Genomic DNA, 24,694 nt, shown 5'->3' on the forward strand with positions numbered 1-24,694 from the left:
CTGTCCAGGCGGTCAGCCAGCTTCTCGCTGCACCTCTAGCCTAGGGCTAAGTTGTTAAGCTTTTTACTAGCTTTGGATGTTTTTGATCTTTATCGATTTTATTAAAAATGCTGAAGCTGAATAGTGCTGTCCCGAGGAAGGAGGGGTAGCTGGTTCTTGGCAAAAGCTTCTATTTTAGTGGGAGAACAGAGAGGATAAGGGTCCTGGATTTACTTAATTGTTGATGCCATCTTTTGTTTTGTTTCCTAGTGGTTTCTCTCCTCTGATCTTTTGTCTGTATAATTGCACTAAAAGGTAATGGTGGATGAGTGGAAGACCTCAGCAGGGCAGACAGCCTATGATATGCATTACTCTTCAGGGGAAAAGCAACTAGGAGGGTGGTTAGGACTTCTTACTTTAACCTCACACCTTCCCAAGAAGCACAATTTCAAATTACCTTTTTCTGCTCCTCCTTCCTTTGTTTTTTGCAAGGAATTGACTCCAGTAGAGATCAGAAACATTAATAAGCTTCTCTGATGTGAGCAGCCACTGGAGCTGTCAGTCTGGGCGAGCCGGCGGTCTGCCCTCAGGTCTGAAGTTCTTCAGTTCCCAAATAATGATGCTCTGATTCCCATTCCTTCTAGCTGCCTTGCTGTTCCTTGGATAGCATTCCTACTCCTGGTAGAAAACAGCTTTATATCGCATGTTATGAGGAGCATAACCCTGCCTCTACCATGCTGGGGTTTGGGAGAAGCTTCATTTATGGGCAGGTGCGATATAACTAACAGCTTGTGAGAGTTATGGGCATCCTTTCCAGCACCCGTTGCACAGCTCGCAGACACCACGCCAGACGAGATGGACCGTGGAGCTGATGCACAATGGCAATTTGTCTTTTTTTTCCCTAATCTTTCTCCAGGATTTCTTCATCCCGTCACAGCTTTGTGCCGTGCTTGCAGCTGGGAGTGTTATGAATGTGTCTGTTGGGGGCAGTTGACTTTCAGAATTTGGAAACTTCATAGTACTGTGCTGAAGAGAGGTGGAGAGGGATAAATATACAGTAAATCACACAGGTGAAGCCATAAGGCATCAGTCTGGAATGAGCTTAGCTTGTATTTTAATCGCATGATTTAAAACTAAACACAAATTGTGCACCTGGGCAACTGAGGCAATCTTTTAGAAGTGGTGTATGTAACTAAAAAAAAAATTGTTAGCAGGTTGTCACTAAAAGTATGGATTGTTAGTGCTGCCATTGCTTATGCTTTGCTTTTCTTTCTGGTAATTATCAAGACTGGTATTTTTAGGGTAGCTTTGCAGCTTGTCTATTTTCTGCCAAGTTGGCTAAAAATGTTGGTCTCACATGACATGATAAATATTCTCTTGGAAACCGATGCTGTATATATCCTGAACTTCCCCTTCTGCTGATGTCTGGATTCATTCCTTAAAATTGCAACAGCAGGAGCTGGGGGAAAGGTGTCCCTTGTTATTAAAGCCTGGGCATATGGCTGTTACGGTCTTAAGAGCAGTTTGAATAGTCTTTGCAGCTAAAGCTGATAGACTGGAATGTTTTTGTTTGCTTTAGCTTTTGGGTGGTATTAGCCTTAGTTGTAACCTCGTTCAGTTTCTGTTATCTTTTTATGTGGACTTCCTAGAGCTCTGATCCTGCAGTGAAGTTTATCCAGATAGAGTCCTTCCATGCTGAGGTCTGAGGTCGCAGTATCGAGGCCAGACACCGAGCATGGGGGCTGCTGCCGTGCTGCTCTCGCGTGGCGCCTGCCTCTCCCTCAGTAGTGCTCAGTCTTTCCTCCTGGAGTCATAGGGCTTTTCTGGTTTTATTTATTTACTTACTTTAGAGTTGCCCTGACAGAAGCTTTTCTCTCCTTATGTCTCTTGCCTGTGTTCATAAAACATCTAGGTGTCTGTTTCTTTAGAGGTGTTGGGGACTGCGTGTTGCTGGTGCCCTGCCACAGGACTCGTCCCTGCTCTCCTGCCTGAGCTCTGCCCTCCAGCAGACGTCTCACGGTTGTCCAGTCCTGCTGCGAGGTCTCTGGAGCCTCAGCACGGGTTGACTGTACTCTTGCTGCTTAAAATGACCACCCAGAACAACGTGTCTGCTTGTGCGTTACATATGTGCAGACCATGCTTAACTTGAAAACTCAAGGTTGTGGTGGGAACTGAACCTCCTGGTAGAAGTAGAAATTGCCGTATGTCCTCTTTGAAAAGACACCCTCTGATTCCAGGCAGGCTATGAGGTGCTACTGGGTAGTACTTGGGTGGAAAAGGTGTTGGGAAAAGGCATTGTTTGTGAGCTCTTCCAGATGAGGTACAGAATCAATCAGGTTGGAAGAGACCTCTGGGATCATTGAGTCCAACCATTGCCCTGACACCACCATGTCAACTAGACCAGGGCACTAAGAGCCATGTCCAGTCTTTTCTTAAACCCCTCCAGAGATGGTGACTCCACCACCTCCCTGGGCAGCCCGTTCCAATGTCTAATGACCCTTTCTGAGAAGAAATGCTTCCTAATGTCCAGCCTGAACCTCCCCTGGCAAAGCTTGAACAGGTAGACCCGGGGGATTCCTACCCAGCTCTTGCAGTGACTGACAGTATGTGCTACGGCAGCTGGTGTTGCTGGGATTGCTGCAGCAAAATACCATCTTGAGAAAGACTAATGCTCTATTTGTGCTATTGATTTCTGGACTTTGCTGTTATTCAGGATTTTATCTTACTGATGTAAGGAAAATAAAAGCAAATCTGTGGGACAGCAGAAATTGAGCTGTTGGGCTACTGAAGCTGTGTTGTGTCTGACATGGGTGGCTAATCTGCTGGAAAAGAGGAGGGTTGGCTTCTAATGGGAAGTTATTAGATGTTGAATAGCTGGTAAATTGCTATATTAATAAAATGAACAGTCCTCTCTAGCTTGTCTCCTTAAAGTATTCTATTAATTGAGAACCCCCTTTAATCCATTCTTTTAAAAATTAATTAACATTTTGAAAAACATTTCTTTTGACAGTAGTGACCTGATTCAGATAAATGGGGGCTGTGTCATGACCGCTTCCTTTATGTACTTCAGCTGCAATTTTCGGGCTCTGTCAATACCAACTTCATATATAAGAGCTTAAGACTTCTAAGAACAAGTCTAATGGGCTGACTTCTTTTTGTCGTAGCGTTTTGAATTGGCAGCAAGTAGAGATATAGAAATAAGATGAGAAAACAGGGTCTGATGCCTGGAGCGAGAACTTGGATGTTATTTTCAGTTCTGCTGATTTCTGGTTTGATTGTGAGCCAGCATGTGCAGTGAATTTTGGACTGAACTGTCCAAACTTAAGTGTCCCTCAGACACTTGCATTACCTGTAAACTGCAGGTAACTTTTATCGCTCAGGATAATTATCCTTTTCTTCATGCCATGCTATGACCAAAGCTGAAATGCCCTCTGGCTCTTCTACCTGCAAGACACTGTTACACTTTCTAGATATGCCAAAACCTCCAGCTTTTGGTGATTTTCACTTCCCACCTGCCGGTTCCAGAGGCTTTTAGATGCCGTCATGCTTGCAGCAGGTGAGGAGGGTGAGCAGCATCTTCTCTCGTGGTCGGGCAGGTCTGGTACTGCCTGTTAGAGGCCAGCGTACACGTGTGCTCTTGATGCTGCTGTCTAAGAAACTCCAGATCTTGAATCAGGTCACTGTTTACAAAGCAGATTTATGTCAGATATAAATACAGCCCTACTGCCCTTTAATGAAGGGCGTGTGTGGCTTTTGCAAAGGCTGTGCAGGACTCCTGCTATCTCAGACCTGACACACGAAGCTGCAGCAGTGAGGATGGAGAAATTCTGGAGGTGTAAAACAATGGGCCAGACCGGAGCGAGAATTGCAAAGCCAGGACAGAGAACTGCAGCGCTTGGTCAAGGCCTTCCGAGCTGTCCCTGCGATCTGAGCTGATGGGGTTTGACACTTTCTGCTCTGTGCTTTGCTTCCTCCGGTGTTTTCAGGCTGGAACAAGGTTTCCATCCTATGGCGCATCTAATGAAAAGGAAAATTTTGTGCCATAACCCTTTGTGAACTTGCTTTTGTAACACTTGCTTATAAAGGACACTTCAAAAAAGGACACTCCAGGTACAGTTTGGATATTTGATGGGGAATGGAGGAGAAAAGTTTATTTGAACAGGCCTCAGAGGTCAGGAAACAGATTTTGTTTGTCTTGTTTTGATCCTCGTTAAATTGCTTTCTTTTGCCCCATGTGCACAGAATGACCTCTTGTTGTGGGACACCCTGACTTGTGAAGTTTAATTTTTAGTTGGAGGAGACAACTGAAATCCAATTTACCTTGAGGAATAAAACCACACAGAATTCTACACAAGTCCTCAAGGAATGTGAGAAATCCACCCTTGGGAAAGCTCTCCACTTGCCTTGTTGGGCTGCTATAATGTGTGGTCTGGGGCTGTTTGATGCCTTGTTACATCCAGAAATTCTCTGTAGGAACGAGAAGCGTTTCCTGGAGAGGAGCCTGAGTGAAGGCAGATCTTGGCTTTTTGAAACCAGTGGTGGTGGGGAGAGGCGATGGGAGGGGTTCAGCGGTGAAACAGGCTGGAATAAAAGGCTAAAGCAGGAGGGCAGGCGTTGCTTCAGTGTTTTGTCTTGTGGATTTGACAGCTGAAAAATTAGTTTGTTTGGTGATTCCCAAGATATTAATGCCACTATTGGGTTCAAAGCACAACTTAATTACATCTGATAATGTTATCCACAGTAAGGATTATTTGCACAGGGTTTTGAGGATGCTGCTTTAAGTGAGGGTTTGAGCATCTTTTGATCTTGACTAGCTTCTTTCCTTGTCGTTTGTGGAAACAGGAGATCTGTACCCTCACAGAAGAGAGGGATGAACGTTGGGTTGTGGCTGTGCTTCTCCCGAGTGTCATGAAGCCACAGGCTATGGCAGGCTGCCTGGGCGGCTCTGCTCGTCTTCATTCAAGTTACTGCATCAAGCAAATCTGGATCTACCCAGACTTAAACAAAACGGAAAAATTTTTGAAGCTTTCAGGAAAGGGCATGTCTGCATGCTACAGGAGATGAGGTGGGATGTGTGCAGAGAACCTCAGGTTCTTGGAGAGATTTATTAACTGTGATAATTTCCAGGACTTATTTTATTTTCTGCAGAAATTACTGATAGCTCCAAAGGCAGTTGGTAAGAAGAAAAAAAAAAATTCTTTTGCATTTTATTCTTGCAGAATTGGGCTAGTTATCAGGGAAACTTAATTTACTTGAGCTCCCTTACTGCCTCCTCTAAAAAAAATTTTTTGGCAAAAGCTGGACCCAGTAACTCCTGAATCTGCTCCATCACTAATCCTCTTGGTGTTGGGCCAGATCACTTTTCTCTCTGTACCTCAGTTTCCCTGCAAATGAGGGATCATGATAGTTGCCCTAGCTCCTGAGGCCGGGGCAGAGCTTTAATGCATCTGTCAAGCACCGTGAGTTGGCTCCAAGGAGTACAGCTGGGCACCAGCCAGGCACGACCGCTCTCGTAGGTCTGGAGCAGGCACTCTGCCCCGCGTGTGCTTACTCACATCGGGTGACTCAGTCAAATAGTGTTGGTTCCTCTTTCTTTGCCAGTACCTGCATTTGTCTCCTTAGGCACTGCTCACTGTCCTTGGCTTGTGGCAAATTTGTCATTTATTACTATTTTTTTTTTGGAACCTGCTCTGATGGGACTCACGGGTTTCCCACTGAGGCTGTCCAGGCTGGCTGGAGGTATGCATGTTCCTTCCATGGTGCCATTTTCTTTCCCTATTATATCACATCTTGTTTCACAACAAGTCTGCAAAATGATGGGAATGGTAATTGAATTGCATGTCGAGAAAACCAAACAAATGGAAGAGTATACAGCTGGCCCTGAGTTTAATCTAGAGAAGGGTTTATAAGTGTTATGTAGAAACACGCCGTACTTTGTGTTCAGAAAAGCTTGTACAGAAGTTAAATATACGAAGGTGCAGCTGGCTTCCCTCGTGGGAGTGACAATGTCACTCTGCAGTGTGATCAGCCTCCTCCGGTCCCATTCTGTCTCAGCACCTGGGTCTTTTATTATGATTTACTTTACTGCAGGTGTCCTCTGACTTAAGGTTTGTGAAGGTTTCTCTGTGTTGTGGGACATCAGAAGATGGATGGCTGTGGTGGTAGAGAAGTATTAGGGCAGTTGAGAAGGTGGTTGGTACATTCAGAGATGGAATTGAAGAGATGGGTTAAAAAAAAAAAATAGCAAGAAGGTAAAGCCAGATATGTGTGTGGTTTTTTGCTTGTTTTTTTTTTTTAAAAATAGCACTTCAAATGCTTTGCAGGTATCTGTTGTGGATGCTTTTAAAATTTCATTTCTAGGCTTTGCTTGCATTGAAGGTATAGATACAATTTGACTTTTATTTTCCCTTCCAATACGATATGGCAGGGCATCCCACGTTTTGTGTCTTTTGTCTCTGCAGCCTGTATCTAACTGCAAAATACATGTCCAATTTGCCTCCCGTACTGTGTCTATATAACAGGCTGTCCACTTCCATTTCTTTTCCATGAAAACTTGGTTATTTAGAAAAAACAAGACACCAATAAATAGTGTGTTTTCCCAAGTTTCTAGCTAAACTAATAAATCAAGACCTTACAGGGGTTTGGAGGTTACAGTGGGGATGCCGATGTCTTGGGCAAACTCTGATTTAACTCCACTCTGTAATCATAAGGTTTTGATTTTCCTGAAGAGAGAATTACACAGAATGTTAGGGATTGGAAGGGACCTCAAAAGATCATCTCTGCATGGCCACTGCTTTTCCTCTGCTGGTGCTCCTGCAAAGTGAGCGTAGTCTGATGGATTCATCCATGTGCTTTTCTCCTTCCCAAGTCCTGGATTCAGTTTCCATCTTCAGCTGTATTTTAAGTGGTCATAGTATGTCCCTTGGGTTTTCTTTTGCGGGGGGGGATGTCTGGGAGGGTGTTGGGTTTTCCCAGGGGAGGTGGAAGTTGGGGATGTGGATTAACACATGGCAGTATCCCCGGGGTCTCTCATCACCTGAAGTGACCATTGCACCTTGGTTTGGGCGAAGCATGTGAGACACTCCCCAGCTGCAAAGGGGCTCTTTAGCCTGGTGTGGAGAAGTGAAAATGGAGCTTCAGGGCTTCTCATCTCACCAAGCACAGCGGTCACAGCAGCTTCTAGGATGATGGTCATGAGTGTTATGGAGGTGCAGGAGTGACACTGGTGTGGCAGCGGGAGCTGGGGCAAAGCGAAGGGCTTGGCCCCATCAGCAGCCCCAGCCCCATGGAGGAGCCTGGAGTTACCTGTCCCATGGCCCTTGAGCTGGGGACTATGGAAGGGTCTTAAACCAGAAACTTTACCCTTCTTTAGATGACTTAAAAAGTTGAGGGATAAGCAACAGAAATTATCCAGCGATTTGTTACCCAGAGCAAAGAAGAAACCCCACCAGTCTGGCATGTAGTTCAGTTTGGCCCCCTCTGCCTCAGCTTGCAGTCTGCTTAGCTGAAAACACCCTGGAAACCTATAAATTACGTAGGCGTTATTAGAGGCTGGGGGTTCCATGTTGTGGTTAGCATTAAGGATGATCTGCAAAAGCAGTAAGATCCGATGGTTTAAAAATGCTACGTCGCTCTGTACATGGGATGCGGAGTGGTAGGGGGGGAGAAATAACACCAGCCCAAAATGTGCTGAATAATGAACTGAAAGTGGTTATTGATTATCCGTGCACCTTCATTATCCTGCTGCAATCAGAGAGCAGCTAGCGATTTTTTTTCTTTATTAAAAAAAAAAAAAACAACTGCTTTCAAAGGTGCTTATGAAATATTTAGTGTAATTATTTCCAAGATCAAAACTCCAAAGAAACTACGCAGCCACAGAAACCTTGTTAATCTGTTGGTGTTATGGATGAAAGAAGCAACAGAGATATTAAGGATTTACTGCTCTTGTGCAAAATGGCCTCTTACTTTCCATCTCAATTGCAGCATTATTCATCGACCTTCGCTGCTGCGTTTGTCTTGCTTCCCATGCAAGAATTTTAGGTGTCATTACAAGCTTCTCCTGATGGAGTAGGACTTATTTTCTCTCTGTCTGGTTTGCCTTTAGGCAAGGCAAATCTCAGCCTGATGAAACCAGTGTGAGGTATTACGGTGCTGTAACACTGACTTTGCAATCATACAGTGTTTCGCTCCATGAAACAGTCTTTTTAAACCACCTATGAATGTTCGTTCCCTTTTCCACATAATATTTGCATAAGTGAGGTAATAAAATGTTATTTCCATCTAGACTTTAACTACTGAAAAAGAGGAGTAGTGTTGATGTCTCCTTTCAGTTGGATAGGGAGTTACTGAGGATGCAATCCAGAGTCTGTCCAGGGTTGACTCAAATCCCAAAATAGCATTTTTGTGTCTCAAAAACAGGTTTAGGGGATCTGCAGGTATTTGGAGATAAAAATTCAAAATAACCTTGAGAAATAGTCTGAAGTGGGCTATAATTTAAAAAAGATGAGTGCAAAGGCCCATGAATAAACTATAAAATGGGGAATGACTCTCGGTTCTTTCTCCTTAAATTCCCATGCCTTGCTGCTGCCAGCATTTTTGTGATGAACTGGGTAAAAGGATTGTTCCATGGGACATTAAGAGCATGGTTGGGTTTGTTGTTGGTGTTTTATTTCTTAATCCAAGTGAAGCCTTGGTGGGGGCTGCACCAAGTGCACTTCTGCTCGCTTTCCTTCTGAATTTCCTTGGGAAGAGAGATTGTAGCACCCAGAGATGTGACGTGTAAATGCAATAGTCTCCCAGGCAGGCTGCCTTGGAAATCAGATACACTTGGTTTGGTTTGGTTTTGTGGGGTTTTTAACTTGGCCAGCATCCCATCTCCCTGCCACCACTGCCCACAGAGCATGCAGGCTTCCCCGTGGCAGTGGCCTTTGGCTACGGGACGTGCCACGAATGAAAGGGAACTGCTGCCTGTTGCTGTGTGCCTATAGCATGGCATAGATTTTTTTCTGCAGTAGTTTACTCAGCTGCCAGCAATTTTCAATGTTTTCAGCCAACGTGTTGAGCTTATCACATTGCCAACGCTGCTTTTATTTTTGTTTCCGTGTGTGTGTATATATGTGTGTCTATATATATATATATGAGTCTATATATAAAATATATATGACACATTTATATGTGTTTGTATGCATGTGTGTACTGCCTATTTTCAGCACATAATGCTGAGAGTCTTGGACTAAGAGCAAGCTGTTAAAAGCGGGGTCTGCCCAGTTCCTTTAGTTCAGCTGAACAGAGGAGTCTGGCTCTGCAGCAGGGCCCCAGGACGTTGGATTTTGTGGCTGCTCTGTTCGTGCAGACTACTTGGAAACTTTTAACCTTTAATTTCACATGCGTTCTTTTTAATATTCAGCTTTATTCCCAGCATCAGCAGAAGGATTAGAGGCTGGTTTGTCTTTCCCTCTGAACTTATCTGTGACTTCAGTGTGCATATTAGTTCTTTTAATGGCTTCTTTATTAGTTCATTATTGCATAACCTCCGGGCATGGCAGGACTTGAAACGTTAATTTTCCAACCAAAGTTCAGCTGATGGACTTCACCTGGTTCCCCTGAAGTCAGCATGTGCACAGGGAGGGCTGGCTTGCTTTGCGCTGCGGCATCACTTATAAAGCAGAAGGGAGGGAGTAAAGTTTTCCTCCCTGGAGGTGTTAAAGGAGTAACAGGAATGGAAAGTATGAAGAAACAGTACAATATCCTGGAATATTTAAGGAGAAAAGGTGGAGGGTGTGTGTGTGCACGCTTTGGTGTGGTGTAACTTTTTTTCCCTTTTTTTTTCTTTTCCCCTTTTCCCTGTCATTGCTTCAAGCTAGCGTTTGGCTGCCCAGTGACCTATAACAAGATTTAATAGCTCCAGTGTAGCTATATTGCATTTGGACTGATTCCATCCTTCTGTTGCAATAAAAGTTCACTGTAAAGCAAACGTTTAAATTCTGTAAGTGACGTCAAATTGTATCTAATAATGGAAAAAAGATCAACTACTGTAAAGGCGGCTTGTTCGCTCGCTGTGTCTGTCCTCTCGAGCAGCGTTTTATCCCCAGCCCGTTGCAGTGCTGTCTGCATTTGAGACATCTTTTGAGTTTGCCCTGAGGATTACACCTGAGGAAAATTGATTTCCACACGTGCTTGCATCTTCTTCTTCCCCCTGTTCCTTTCACCGGGAGCTCCCCTCGCTCAGCTGCCGACCTTGGCCGTCCGCCGCAGCCGCTTCAGCGCTGGGAGGTCCGTATCGTGGTTTGGCAACGTGGGGAAATATTCATTAGCTGCTGATTCACTGTCAAGGGTGATGTCAGCTCCGTCTGCAAACTTGGAAGTGTAAGCATCTGCACAAAACCTTCTATTTGAAGAAGATGTGACAGATTAGATGTACGATTAAGATGTACGATTACAAAGAACGCTACTTACTGACACAGTAGCCTTTAAGCAGTGAGCGTGTGAACTGTGCACTCGTAAGGAGCTTTAACTTTTGATTTTTTTTTTTTTTCCCAAGCCCTGATGAGTTTTTGAATCTGCTTAGCTGTCAGTCAGCAGGTACAACCCACACTGCGAAAACGGAAAACTGCTGATTTTAAAAACCTCATTCTGTCTCTTCAGTTTATCGCGTGTGTGAGAGAGAGAGAGAGTGTTTTGAGTGCAGTGTTGAGTGTTATGGCAAATCCATCAACCAGGTTGGAAGAGCCCTCTGGGATCATCGAGTCCAACCATTGCCCTGACACCACCATGTCAACTAGACCAGGGCACTAAGTGCCATGTCCAGTCTTTTCTTAAACACCTCCAGAGATGGTGACTCCACCACCTCCCTGGGCAGCCCGTTCCAATGTCTAATGACCCTTTCTGAGAAGAAATGCTTCCTAATGTCCAACCTGAACCTCCCCTGGTGAAGCTTAAGGCTGTGTCCTCTTGTCCTATCAGTAGTTGCCTGGGAGAAGAGGCTGACTCCCACTCCGCTACAACCTCCCTTCAGGAGGACACTGTAGCCACGAAGTTGCTAAATAGAAATGTTGGAGTTTCTTAACCTTTCGATGTGAGCAGTGCTCCAGCCAATATTGCGCTAAGCATCGTGCATTCACAAAACAAGACGTTCCTCTCTGTCCCGCGGTGCATCCCGATGGGACAGCAGTGGGATGTGGGCAGGACAATGATGGGGCCACGCTGGTCCATGTGATGGATGGCAGGCTGCGTGTGCTGCAGCCCTCGCCAAGGGTCAGGTAGGAAAGGCTGGCAAGCAAGGGCTGAGAAGGGTTCGACAGTGATGTTCTGCAGATGCTGATGGAAGGCTTCTCCTGAGAGGCAGGGACACTGTGGGCAAACAGGATCAGAGGGACAGATAAAGGGAACAGTCTTTGCAGCAGTGATCTTCTGGATAGATAAAGCTGAGCAAGACTGCTTTGGGGCCAGGAAGGAGAGTGCCGCATTAATCAAGGTGTGAGTATTGAGGCTGCCTTTAAAAAATGCTGACTTAGGTCCTATGAGTCTATTTCACTTTTATGCTGCTTCTTCTAAGAGCATAAATAAACCCAAGCGCAATACGTATGCGTCCCTTCCAGTCGTGGGAGGGCACTGTGTTCTCCTTCAGGCAACTCTGCAGGAGAGGGCAGGTGGCTGGGCTGCTAAGCCTGGTGTTGCTTCGCAAAGTCCAAGCATTTGATACACTTGGGACTAAAGCTGACATCTCTTTGATACCGCTTTCTTCAAGGAAGCATCTGTTTGGATGGATAAAGGAGATGTAGAGAACCTAAAGAAAGTCTTTAGGGAGGTAGGTGAGGTCTCCAGAAAATGCCTTTGCTCATCCTTTTGACTTTATGTCTTTGTCTTTCATTTCTCAGTTATGTGAAAATTTTACAAGGGAAGTTGTTCAATAGCTGAGTCAAGGGTATCAGTCTTCAGCTCATGAGTGTGATCTTTCATAGGGGAGATTTTTCTCAACTTCAGAAGGCACCACAGCCCTGAGCAGGCGGCGGTTGATAAGAACCTGGGACTGCAGTCCCACGGCTGGTACCTGCCTCGGCTGCTGTGCGACCCTCCATGATGGGTTTTGCCTTCCTAGGGTGAGTCTTTTAACTTTAAAATAGTGTGAAATTAACCTCCTGCGTGAGGCTAGAAGCTCATTATAGTTGCTCTCTGCATCTAGGGCTGCTTCTTCCCTGTTGAAAATAGGCAACAGCAGCCGTGGCACGGGGTGGGTTGCTGCTGTCGTGGCGTAGCTTGTTCCAGTCGTAACAAGCCCGTGCTCAGCGGCCTGGATGTGAAAAAAGTGAGCTGGTCAAAAGTCAGTTGTTGAGGTTGAACTGTTGCTGGGAACAGGGTGGTAACAGCTGTTTTGTAGCCTGAACCCCCCGTGTGAGTGGTTCTCCTGCACTGGACCCAGCCGACAGTCTGAGGAGCCAGGATTTTTACTGTAATAGTTTCCATACCCTTCAGGGCCAGCCTGTCAAGCCTGGCTGGGGTTTGGCCTCCAGGACTCCAGTAGCACAGTTTAAACACCTTTCACGCACTAACTCTTACTCCTTAATTACAAGCTGTCAGTTGTCACCAATCCTCTGCTACCTTGTTTAGTAACAGGGAGGCCAGCCCTCATGCTCCCAAAGTGATGACCTTGAACACCAAGTTCATGGGCTAAATGGAGAGATTTCGCTGAGTCTCTTGATCTGTTCAGCTTCTGCAGATCCCAGTAGTCCCCCCCACTTTAAAGAAAGAGCAATTCCTTAAAAAGTTTGTTGTTGTTGCGAGGGAAACTGTTAAAATCAGAAGTAAATGCAGCACACTGTGTGTTAGCCTTCAGCCAGCCTGAAGCGATAGGTCAGAGGTAGGCCTGACTCATCGCAGCAGTATATTGACTCTGGAGCGTAATTATGATGCTTTGAGAACCTGATTTTAAAATAATTGAGGTATAAAATGATGTGCCTGGCTTTCACAGTTACTACAGCTCTGTGTATAAATAATGGCCTGGACAAATGTGCCATTTGGCTGTATCAGAAATAGCAGCGAGTCTGGAGATGTCCTGCGTCACCGTTGCTTCCCTCTTGCTGAGAGAAGCCGGCTGCAAGCTCAGTTTTGCAAACCGCCTTGGGTTGCCACCGGTCCTGGTTGTGCGGCCGCGGGGGCTTGACAAACCTGTAGAAAGTCCAGCTTGGTGCTCGGTGGCTGGACAGCCGAAGGCCAGCGTGCTGTTGAAACACTGACTGCTTGCTAATCCCGGCACGTGGAGCATCTCCATTCAAACATCTCTGGCTGTTGGTAGCAATGGGCTGGATGTGGGTAAGTGCCAGGGACCCAGCTGGTGTTTTGACGCCCGTTTTGCAAAGCTGTGGAGGGCTTTCTCTTCTCTCTGTAGCAGCCATCATGTCTGCAGACAAACCTCTGTGTTTTGTTTGGACAATACAGTAAGTGGTCTGGGTGAGCTTTGATTCTCTATGAAGTTCTAAGACTTTGGAAGGAGGATGCTGTCCTCAGTGAGTTGTCTGAAAGCGTGATTTTGTCACCTCTGTCCCACCTGGCATGGTGTTCCCCGAGATCTGAATCTGGTGAAAGCCCATGTTTGTCTTTCATGGTTTGCCACCTGGGCTCCACTGCTCTTAGGAGGGTTAGGGCAGGCTATTTTCAGCTCAAAGGGAGCCTAAGCTGCAAACTTATCTTCATAAATACTTTTTTTTAACCAGTCTAGCTTAAAAAAAAAAGCACACGAGTCAGGTTTGCTCTTTTTGTGCCTCCTTCAGGGTCAGGCTGCTGACCCCAGGTGCCTTTTCCTGCTGGCCCCCTCAGTTGAAGTTGCAGTTTGGTTCCTGCTATTGCCCAGTGTGTTTCCAGGCTTGTTTTCTACCCAACTTTTTGGATCGGCTCTAGTAGCTGGAGCGGGCAGCTGCTGGAGGAGTTTTTGGGAGCGTCACCTTTCCAACAAGCACATCATCAGGACCTGCAGGCTGAGCTGAAACACTGGGTTTGAACATTGACCACAGGGAAGTAGAAACCTGAAGGAGAACTTTACAGCCAAACCTCAGCTCTGGTAGAAGCCAAGCAGGAAGCTGGACCAGGAGCAACTGCCAGGAGCTGTGGCCAGACATGCTCTGCACGCTGGGTGCTTTGAGGCAGCTGCTGGTGGGTGCTGCTGTCCCTGCTTGGGGCTGAAATTGGGTGGGGTTTTTAGTCTGTAATAAAATAAGCCCTCTTGTGTCTTGGCCATCTGAATTATTACCTGCCTGCACTTCATTATAAACACATTTTTTCCATCTTGATAACTGGTTTCCTGCCATTTTATTGCTTTTAATGTTCTATTTTTTGTTTTATACATCTCTTCCAATCGATAGAACTATCCTGTTTTTAGCAAGCAGCAAAGGCAGACTGATGTCCTTGTGGTGGGAGCAGAATCGCTTTCAGAGCATTTGGGGAACGGGGTGGGGGAGCTTTTAAATCTAATTTTCAAAGCTCTCTAAAGCCTAATGAACTGCTCAAAGCATGTAGCTGAGTCTCCCACTGCCTTTAGCCCCATGAGTTGGGATCCCAGCACTGTACCAATGCAGATCTGGGGCCAGTGCTTGACATCCATCCTCTGGTGGTTATTGTTGTTCTTTGCCATGCCACTAATTAAAAACCACCTAATGAGACTATCCTCACTTGTTCTGGAGGATTAGTTTGATGGATGAAATCCTGCACATGCACATGGATGCACACACTCATGTGCATAGGCACGGCAGAATAATTCTTCCCAGAATTATTCTCTACAGAGTTTGCCATGGCAAAGATTATTTTTTTTATTCCCCCCGCTCCACGCACACAGATTGCTCTGACAGCGATAAAATGAAGGAGTGAATTGTATTTGAAAATAAATTGTTTAGAGGATGCAGCACCAGACGGATAGCTATTCCAAAAGAATCGTTTGGGATGGATTGGCTTTACTGCCAAACTACTGTAAAAGGTTGGTGAAGTGCTGTGCAAACACTGAGTAGAGCTGAGGACTGTTGATAGCAGTGTGGGTTCCTGGTTCCCAAACCACAGTTTAATCCACTAGATAAGTTGGTTGTTTTTATTCTGGGTATTTTTTTCCTAGGCGTAGGGTTTGGGGCTGGTTTTGCTCCAGCAGCTGTATCTGAAGACTTCCAATAAGGAGGTGCAGCACAAAGATGGATTTTGGTGATGAGAAGGAACCAAGTGAGTGCTTTGTGTGCTGGGAGAGCGGTCACCAGATCCTGCTGAGGCTGATCTGGCCTGATGGCAGACAGCTTCACTTCTTGTGTCCTCTCTTCTTCACCAGGCATCTTTTTTTCCCCCCCTTCCTTACATGATTTTGTTGCCTTTATCCACAGCCTGTAGGGAGTATTAAGAATATTTGAAAAGTTACTGCTTTAACCCTTGATTTTTAGCAGATGCTGTATTCCCTGTGTTCTTAAGTAATAATTTTATTAAATTGTCTTGAACTGGGGTGTGGTGAGATTTCTTAATGTTGCAGTTTAATCTTTGGCGGTATTCTTGTACAGCAGGAGTGTAAAAATGAGTCTGGCATCGACATCAGTGGCAGGAGGAGTTTGCCTGTAGACTGCTTTGGAGGTGAAAGAGAAGGAATCCTACCAAGACAGTAATTCAGAATGAAGCAGGGAAGAAAAGTACATTTCTGCTGTCTTCATTGTTAGAATCCAAATGACTTCCTTCATCATGGTGTTACTGAGGGCCGAGGAAGTCTAATTATTGCCTTTTTTGTTGCTGCTGAATTAATATGAGAGGATAAAACCTGATGCCTTTGAGTGGATGCATCTCTGGTGTGTTGCTGACATTGGAGAGATGCTTTATTGTCTCGCAGCAGAAGGTCTGCCAATTCATTCTGAGCTTTTGTCACATCTCTGCCATGGAGATGCTATTGCATATGAAAGTCTGATTGATATAGTGGCAAAGGTCAGGAGGGTAATAGCTTTGATGGTATCCCCTGAAGCAAATCAAAATTCTTCTGAAAGATTCAGTTCAATTTGATACCAAAGGTCTGGTAGCACTCCAGGGATTCTTCTCTCTGGTATTAAGCTTATTGCTGTTACAAAAATTAATGTTTGCCTGTTGTTTGTGTTTGTTTTTTTTTTTTATAATACGATGCTCTCCAATAAGAATGGAAAATAACTGCTTCTCTTTTTTCCTTCTCCCTCTCACTCTGTTTCAGGGATCCTCAATGCATTTGCTTGCCATTATTTAAGGAGCCTTTGCTAAAAGCTTCTGGATTGCGTTTCTGAGCGGACAGAAGATTTTTGTATTCAAAATGCTCATAAAGGAATATCGTATTCCTCTTCCGATGAGCGTGGAAGAATATCGAATTGCGCAGCTGTACATGATACAGGTCAGTCACGTTGCAGCCCATGCGGACGGGTGCAGGCTAACACGGGGTTACAGGTGGAGGAGTGGAGTATTGCTGTGGAATTAGATGGTTAAATGTGAGGTTTGCTGCCTGCTTATAAAGGAGCAGTGGGGAAAAGTAATACAAACTTCAGATTATGGCTTGCCTCCTCTTGTCCTTAAATTAGAGAACCTCTGTTTGACCTACCTGGGGAAACAAGGGCTCATGGATAGGCTGTTCCTATGGAAAGGGGCACTGAGCCTGAGTGTGTGGGTACCTACGTGGAAGTGATCGAGCTGTAGGGCTTAAGCAGCCACTGCTTCCCAGTTGGGCTGCGGATACTGGTCATGCCAGTTCCAGCTGCAAACCAAAGGCTCGTGCTCTTTTGTTGGGAAGAAACAGTCTGGTATAAGCTTGAGAAAGTAAACCAAAGGCATAACTTTGAATTTTGGGGGTAGGGGAAAAATCTAGAAATCTAGATGTACTATTTCTTTGCTTATGTACCACTATGAAACAGATACTAATCAGTTTAGGCATAAAACTTAGACTATTTTTAATAGACTTCTGAATACTGATGGGAATTTTTGTTGAATTCCCTGTCTTCAATAAAGCAGTTAATTAAAGTGTTGGGGTTTTGTAACTGAAATCTTCTGTGCCCATATTTCCCAGTGTTTGAAATCCAACCAGGAGCGTTTTTAAAAGGAAATTAATATGAAGTGCTATTTCGTTGTCCCACACTTTAAATAAAATTTGAGTTTACTCATTCAGCAAAACACACATCTAATACTGAGTTTGCAGTGAAACTCTGCTTTCTGCAGCAGGATGAAACAATGCTAGAAAAATCTGCTTGGGCTTAAAACCTAAAATGAATTAAGGGGAAAAAGTAGACCCCCCAAAAAACCTGCAAGAACCAAAGCAAAAGCACAACTCGCCCATTTTCTCCCCCAGCCATCCAACTGTGTTCCTTTAAGGACTCATGCTCTTGGACTTGACTGTTGTAACAGCGTACAGTGTGTGTTTTCCAGTAACAACAGTCAAATTCCTTTTTCTGACACAAATATAAAGCACCTATCATCTTTGTGTGTTACACCAAAATGAAACATTTAGGTTAATCTTTTCCTGATGCTGTAGCTACTTTGAACATTGTTGTGATTATTTTGTTACAACTTTTTCTTCCAAATTTGGCTCAGCTGTTTTGAATAAAGAGCTGGTTGATGGAAGCAGTGTATTAGCTGTGCAGAACTTGTGAGTGAGCAGCAGAGCGTACGGGAGAATTATCTGACTAAGAACGAGGAGCCCACCTGGTTTAATGGAGGATGAATCGTTAATTGGGGAGTGTCTGTGGGAGCCTCCTGTGAGATATGGAGAACTTGCTCAGGGAGCTCAATTTGCTGTTCACTTTCACAAGTTGAAATATTTATTTTTATTTCATTAATGCAGAACACTGGATTCCCTGTTGTTCACTTGTCAGGGATTTTGGCCATATCTCAATGTCAAATGATAAGCCATTAGGGTTTCATGCAAGGGGAAGTCCACTGGCCCAGGAAACTACTCGAGAAACTGCACCTCCAAATTGCCATCCAGCTCTGCTTTGGACCTACCTTTATGGTCTAGCGCGTTGATACGCAGCAAAGTAAGGTTTCCTCTTAGATCAGGTGCAATAGCTGGTGTCAAGTCAAGTCTCTGATCTCCCTCCACTTACCCGGAGCAGGGGAGTAAGCTGGAAACACTGAACGTAGCCCAAGATCCAGGTGAGCTAGAGAAGTGCATGACAAGCAAGTGACTTGACTGCATTATCTGTACAAGTAGTACAAGAGGAAAAGTTAGCTGTGCTTTCTACTGAAAATACTAGTCTCAGCTCAAATTTGAAAAAAAGAAATAACAAAACCAGAAAACCCACTTAGGGTAGAACGTGGAGTTTATATTCTGTTTCTTAGAGTTTTGTAGCAATCTCCTTCAACGCTTCCTGAAATTGGTGGAAAGATTCCTGCCGACTTCAATGGGAGCTTTTCCTAGACCATGATATCAATTTTTTTTCTTCAGTTTGATTTAGAAGTGGAGGTTTTGTCTTTGAGACAGGCGCTGGGGAGAGAGCAGTGGGGAGCATGACTTCTTTCCAGAGAATGAGAAAGTGCTCGTGTCTGTCTTTTTATTTTTCCTCTGAAAGGTTTAAGGAGGCCATAGGAGAAGCAAGTTCTGTATGTTGAACACCCTTAGGGGAACAAGCTTGAGATACCTGTATTAAAACAGCAGCGGAGAGGCATTTCTTAGAAATCTTTGGCTGAAACATAGAACAGAATGATTTAAAGTAGCTCCCGGGGAGAGGAGCGATTCTTAAAAGCAAAAGGTTCATTTCAAAGACATTTGTTGTGTACAATATGGTGTCGTTATTGCTGGAGACACCAGTCAGCCTGGTCCCGTAAGAAGCAGTTTTCTAACAGTGTAAAAAGGAGATGTCAGAATTATTCCTCAAGGGTTTTAGAGAGCCTTAAGCACGTGCTTGAAGTTGATCACTCATTTAACTTCAAGCCCATGAATGAAGATCCCTACTAAACTACAAACCAGTTGGTATAAAGTTGCTTTTTAAAGAGCAATCAAATAATTGTCCTAGATTTCAGCATCCTCCAAATGAAGGTTTTCCAAAAGGACCTTCTCACCTGAGGGATGAAGCAACTGGCCCATGCAGCTGCTCTGGGAACCCTTTCTGGGGAAGTGGTGCCTCATGGCCATGTGGGCAGGTTCAGACTCAAGCTGTAGTGCTCCGTTCACTTTTCAAAGATGTTTTCATGGAGGTTTTTTTCTTTGCAGTGGAAGGTTCTTTTGTCTACTTTCATGAGAGAACAGTCCCTCCTTCTTAGAAGTCTTAACAAAAATTTCCACCAGATTTGATGTAAGCACCATCATGCCCAAGTAGCAAAGGATCATTGCGTTAAACTGGGACAGGCTGTACTCATATTTACTGTGTTTACTGGATGGGAGAATTAAAATTGTGCAGTACATAATCCAGCATCTCTCTTGGTTCTCTGCGCCACTAGGCAGGAAGGACATGCAATAAATCATTGTGTGCGTGCCCATGTTGCTCTGTAATTCCTCTTATACTTAAAGTTCTCCAGGCTGGTGTATCAAGCTGTGAAAATTGAGATGAGTGGCCTGCTACTTTGCTTTTTATTTTTTTTATTTTTTTTTTTAATTTGAGGGTGGGGCAAGGGGAGCAACAAGTCTCTTAAGTGTTGCTTTCTGCTAGCTTCCGAAATGTTATCTACAGAGACAGTGGTTTCAGTACTTTAAGTAGCACTTAAATTCTTCCATAAATAAGTTAATTTTACATTACAGCAAAGAGCTTAATGTACCCTTGCCTTGCTTGAAGCCTAGCAGATCTCAACAGAATTGGTTTTCTCTATTAAATTTTAGGCTATCAATATCCATATTTTCATGGGAAACCTCTCACACAGGGTTGTCAGCGTGTTCGGGCTGGGAGCCCTTGCTGCATTAGCTGCAGAGCAGTTAGGTCTTGGCTCTTCCATGTGCACGAGGGGTTTTCTGCATCATTGCTGAGTTTTTGTCTCTTTTGCTATCCAAGTTAAAACATACTAATTTTTATATCTGAGCTGAGAACCAGTGGCATTCCTTCCTGCTGTGACCTGTTTTTCTTCTGGTGGATAAAACTGGCAAAATATTTCAAAACAGTGAAATAATTCTTTGTACCTCTTTTCTAGACAATTGATTTGTTGTGTAACTTTTTCCTCTAATCTGTATGCACATTTAAAAATCTGTCCTGCTTCCAAAGGTGAAAGATCTCTAGAAAAACTCGACCTTGAGAGTTGCCCATAGGACTGGGAGAGCTGCAGTTTGATCTGGGGAAGCTCCAGTCTCCTATCCTAACATAAGCAGAAAGCAGCTAGAGATGAGCGCTGAAATGAGTTTCATGAAGCACAAACCACTCACGGAGGGGACAGCTGTAAGCATCCGTAGGGATTTATTTTTTCCCTGCAGAATTGCTGAACCGAAGCCTCTGTCCTGGATGTCTTCTCTGACTCTGCACATCACATCAAAGGCACGTGCAGTATTTCTGTGTCTGCGAGGACTTTGAAGCCTGTCAGACACAAGGCATAGGACCATGCCATGTTGTACCTCAGATAGATCTCATTAAAGGGTCTCTTAATTCTTCCTCTTCTAAGTGTCCTGCATATTTGTGTCTCAACAGCTCTCCTTTCCTGTAACACTTTTCTCGTGTGTTTAGGGAACCTGCCTTTCTGCACGCCTCCCCCTCGCCCCAGAAACAATGCACACTTTAAGTCTCTATCCCATAAAAGCTTGTATTCCAAGATCTGAATGCGTTTGTCAGAAAGATCAGTATGTTATTAGCCAAAGGTCAGCCCATTTATCATCTTAATATCATTCATTACTGCGGTTCCATATGCCATGAGATTCCGAGAGACCATTGCCCTTCTGACCTTTACATAAGACGAGAGAATTCCTCTTGTTATTAAATCTTATTTTTATATCGGTGTGCATAGCTTACTTTCTCTGCTGTAAATAACTCCGGTCCTCATTTTCTCCATGCAGTTTTCTCTGAGTACTTGTGACCTTCCTCCAAAGATAGTGTGCTTTAAAAATATTCTTCTGGACCTAGCGATTGCCTTTTGAGGATGAGACTTATTTTAAGATGCTGTATCATCTTTATAAGCTAATACCATTAATATTTTGTTATTCAGCACATCGATGGTCCACGACTGGGGAAGGACTGTTTGAGGCAATCTGTTAAAGATAACCCATCTGCTCAGCACTGGCTGCTGAACTCGGGCAGGATCCTGGGAATCGAGGGCTCTTCTCATCTTTTAACATGAGCTTCTCTTCTACAGTCCCTCAGGGCTTTGCATTTATTGCCTTCCCTGAAAAATCCGAGCGTGTTCCCAAGCATCTGCGGTGTGCTGTACTCGCCTGTCGTGGCTGCTGATGGAGTACCTTGAGTCACCTTCCTCCTTTCTGAAGGATCATGGTTTGTCCATCATCTGAATCTCCAGACCCCTGCACTGTCCTGTTTTCTCCTTCATTTGCCTGTAGCTCTCAGGTAGCACCTTTGAGGATAGACTTAAAAAATATGTACTTGATGATGGTAATTCTTGAGGCCATGTCCTGATATCTGGGTGCAAAAGTCGTGTCCCTTAAACTGTTAGCTACACTTGGGAATTGCCAGCAGGCTCAGCAGATGGTGAAAGATTGATTGAGTGGGGGAAAACAAACTAACCCTTCATCTCTGGACACTGAAGAACAGGATGGCTGATTATTTTTGTTTCGTTTGCAGATACCTTGGCCATCTGGACAGACAGACATATATGCTTTAATTTTAAAAGCAGGTGATGCTGCTGACAGCTCCAGAGACCCTGGAAGATTCGTAAATCTAAAAGCAAAAGTCTGGTTTGAAACTTTTCCGCCAGTTATTCAAAACCTGTGATTTCTACGTTCTCTCTTCCTCCTCTGGTTTTCATAACCTTTTCTTTGTGATCATTAGGGCTTGCATCCTTTTGAAAGAGGAGAGTAAGACACTCGCAGTTGCTTAGCTTGGAGAACAAGGGAGGAGGCACAGGTACACACAGCGCTGCCAGACTTGTGGTCTGATTGGCACAGGTGACAGTGACACCCCTATGGTTTAGCATTTTGGGAAAACATACAGAAATAACAAGCATCTTTTTTGCATTTACTTTTTTTCTTGTTTTGTAGTCATTATCCTGGAACAGTTCTTAAACTGGCTGTTATTCCATACCTGGTGAAAAAAATACTGATTTTAGAGTAGTGAACTATGTTGCCTTGACAGTTCACGTGCTCTCTTTCTCTAACAAAACTGAGTGAAGCTGAGATAAGGTTATAACACAAATTATTTTAATCTTCAGATTTGTACTGGTTTTAATACAGGGTGCAGCTGCTGAGCTTGTAGCTATCAAAAATCCTTTTTCCTTCTTTATTTTTTATTCTTATGAAAGAAAATTTCTGATGTATGGACAAAATCTTCACTGTTGACCCAGATTAGGTTCTCACTTTTTCAAATGCCTGAAGGCAAGTAATGAATTAAATATTATGAAAACTATGGGGATTTCTTTAAGCTAGTCCTCCATTATTTTCGTATACAGGCTCTTGGGTTCCTAAAATCTAAGGGGTGTAGTCAGAGGATCAGAATAGATCCAAAACACCCCGAGTTGAAATTTCATCCCGGACTCACAATATAATAATGGGCAACTTGCTTTACCTCCCTTTAAACTAGGGAGAGTAATTCTCACAGACAGTGTCTGGGGAATAGTTAACACAGTGAAAAATCTATTTAAAGACAGGGAAGAAAATACTCAAGGTAAGATGAAATACGGAGCTGGAAGTATAGTAGACATTTTGAAAGATGGAGCATGTGGGGTAAACAAGTTTGAGGTATCTCCATAATAAAGTGATTCCTAATTCATGTGCCTCTGGCACATCCAGCCCTGGCTCCGTAGGAGTGTGACTAGGCATCTCTGTAAGGCGGAGTGATTAACGAGTGGCCATGAGAACGGTTCTCTTAATGCTGTGAATTATTTATAGTCCTGCACAATTGATTGTCCCCAAAATAGCGTGGTTTTGTACAAACAGCTTCATTAACATCTAGACCCGATTGTGAATAATGCAGTGCATACAGCGTTTGTACAAATTGGTGCAGCATATTTCTGCTCTGTCTTGTGAGAGTCTGCTGCTGACAACCTGTCCTGCCTTTAACTTTTAGGGCTTTTTCTAGGAATGTGTTTTACGTTACAAGAAAGGCAGCCAAGAGCGATGATGCTGTAGATGCGGCGCAGGTAACCTATGCTTGCTTGGGTGAGAATAGCCCCTTCTTCAGGGTCTTCTGCACGCTCAGCTTTGCTCTGCTCTGCGGACTGGGAGTCTGGCAGGATTTGGGGCTGGAAACCCTGAGGGAGGGGGTTCTTGCAGCCTGGGTGCAGTGCAAAGGGCTGCGACCCCCACCTCAAACAACTCTCAGGAGAGTGAAGGGGTGGCAGGAACAGAGCTGGGTTCTCCTGGACAATAATGTACCTCCCGTCAGAAACCAGCTCTACATGTGCTTCTCTCTGGCAGGAAGACCCTTCATGGGTGACATCCTTTTCTTTCTCCTCGTGTGCTTAATATCTCCTTGGAGGCAGCATTACACAGTGATTCAAGCACGGGACAAAAGGCCAGCATTGGTTGGTAAACTTGAGGGAAGAGCCCCATAATATCCCTGCTGCAGGCAGGGTGGTGATCAGATGGCAGCTCCCTGCAGAGCTGGGCAGGACCCAAAGGGAAGCCCTCCTGGAAACTGCATCTGTGCAGCACTAGGTTGGGAAGACAGATGCTAACTTGGTTCCACTCAAAATCATCTACCTAATAAGCTAATGTGTTTGGATATCCCCAGTGAAACCAGACTATCTTGAGGAGGAAGGGCAAAAGGTCCTTGGCTGTCCTGATGGCTCTGAGCATAACCCCCAGCTGCAGAATGTGTAGGACAGCCCTGCTCCTGCTGAGACCCAGTCACTGCGGTGATTTCTGATCTGCCGGGAGGATGCATCACTTCCAAACGCAGTGTTGGGCAGGGGTGTGAAGGTGGTTTGTTGATCTGTAGAGCGAGTGGATCTGGAGGAGACTGTGCTCATGGTCAGCAGTCTTAGGTCTCTGTGAAATGTCTCCATGTCCTCTTTGGCCATCTGATAGAGAAGCTTGGAAAGTGGCAGGCTGTTCATGGCATTATGACTAGGTTTTTGCCAGGATGGGGAGTCTTCTGCTTTCCCTCCACACACACACTTTACAACTCTTTCTCATTTTAGGAATCCTTTTGTTTGTTTTCGACTGGATGGTAGAAACACTTAAGACCAGGTTTTATGTTCAACTGGTGAAGCACCAGTGTTTGGAGGAGGGTGTATTGCCTAGACAGAACGAAGCATTGCGCATTGCCCAGCCATTGATCAAACCTAGAAGGAGGATGTTTAAAACAGCTGCTCTCTGGCCTTTTTAATGAAGTCATTGATGAGGAACAGATTTCTTTCTCCTCTTCCCAGGGTTTCAGGTCATTCTTATGTGTACAGCACAATGAGGCTCGGAGTCAAAGTGCTGTTGTAAAGCCTCATGTTCTGATCGTTATCTTGTTGACTCAAACTAACCTTCCTTTGCTAAATAAGTATTGACACCGGCCCTTCATGTATTTCTTTTTTTAACAGCACTAATTGGATTAACATAATTGTCATGCGCGAAGGATGCATGTTAGAGCGCAAAGGGCGCATGGGAACCTCAGGTGTGGGCACCATGGTTACTAGTGACATCACCTGGGTTGCTGTTAACAGTCATGATTTGTGTGCAGTGCTG

The 24,694-nt window shown here is 44.5% G+C and overlaps 1 protein-coding gene across 10 annotated transcripts in view; it reads left to right on the top strand.

Annotated features, from left to right (window-relative positions):
- Positions 1-24,694, top strand: part of PITPNM2 (phosphatidylinositol transfer protein membrane associated 2) — a 138,257-nt gene that overhangs the window by 51,449 nt on the left and 62,114 nt on the right. For all 10 annotated transcript variants that reach the window (XM_068412831.1, XM_068412830.1, XM_068412828.1 and 7 more), the window contains one exon: positions 16,169-16,342. In XM_068412831.1, coding sequence (XP_068268932.1) covers positions 16,265-16,342 — 78 coding nt within the window. In that variant the 5' untranslated portion in view covers positions 16,169-16,264. The remainder of the gene's footprint in view (positions 1-16,168; positions 16,343-24,694) is intronic.

The sequence above is a fragment of the Nyctibius grandis genome, chromosome 14 (genome assembly GCF_013368605.1).
Source record: "Nyctibius grandis isolate bNycGra1 chromosome 14, bNycGra1.pri, whole genome shotgun sequence".
NCBI classification, from domain to species: Eukaryota; Metazoa; Chordata; class Aves; order Nyctibiiformes; family Nyctibiidae; genus Nyctibius; species Nyctibius grandis.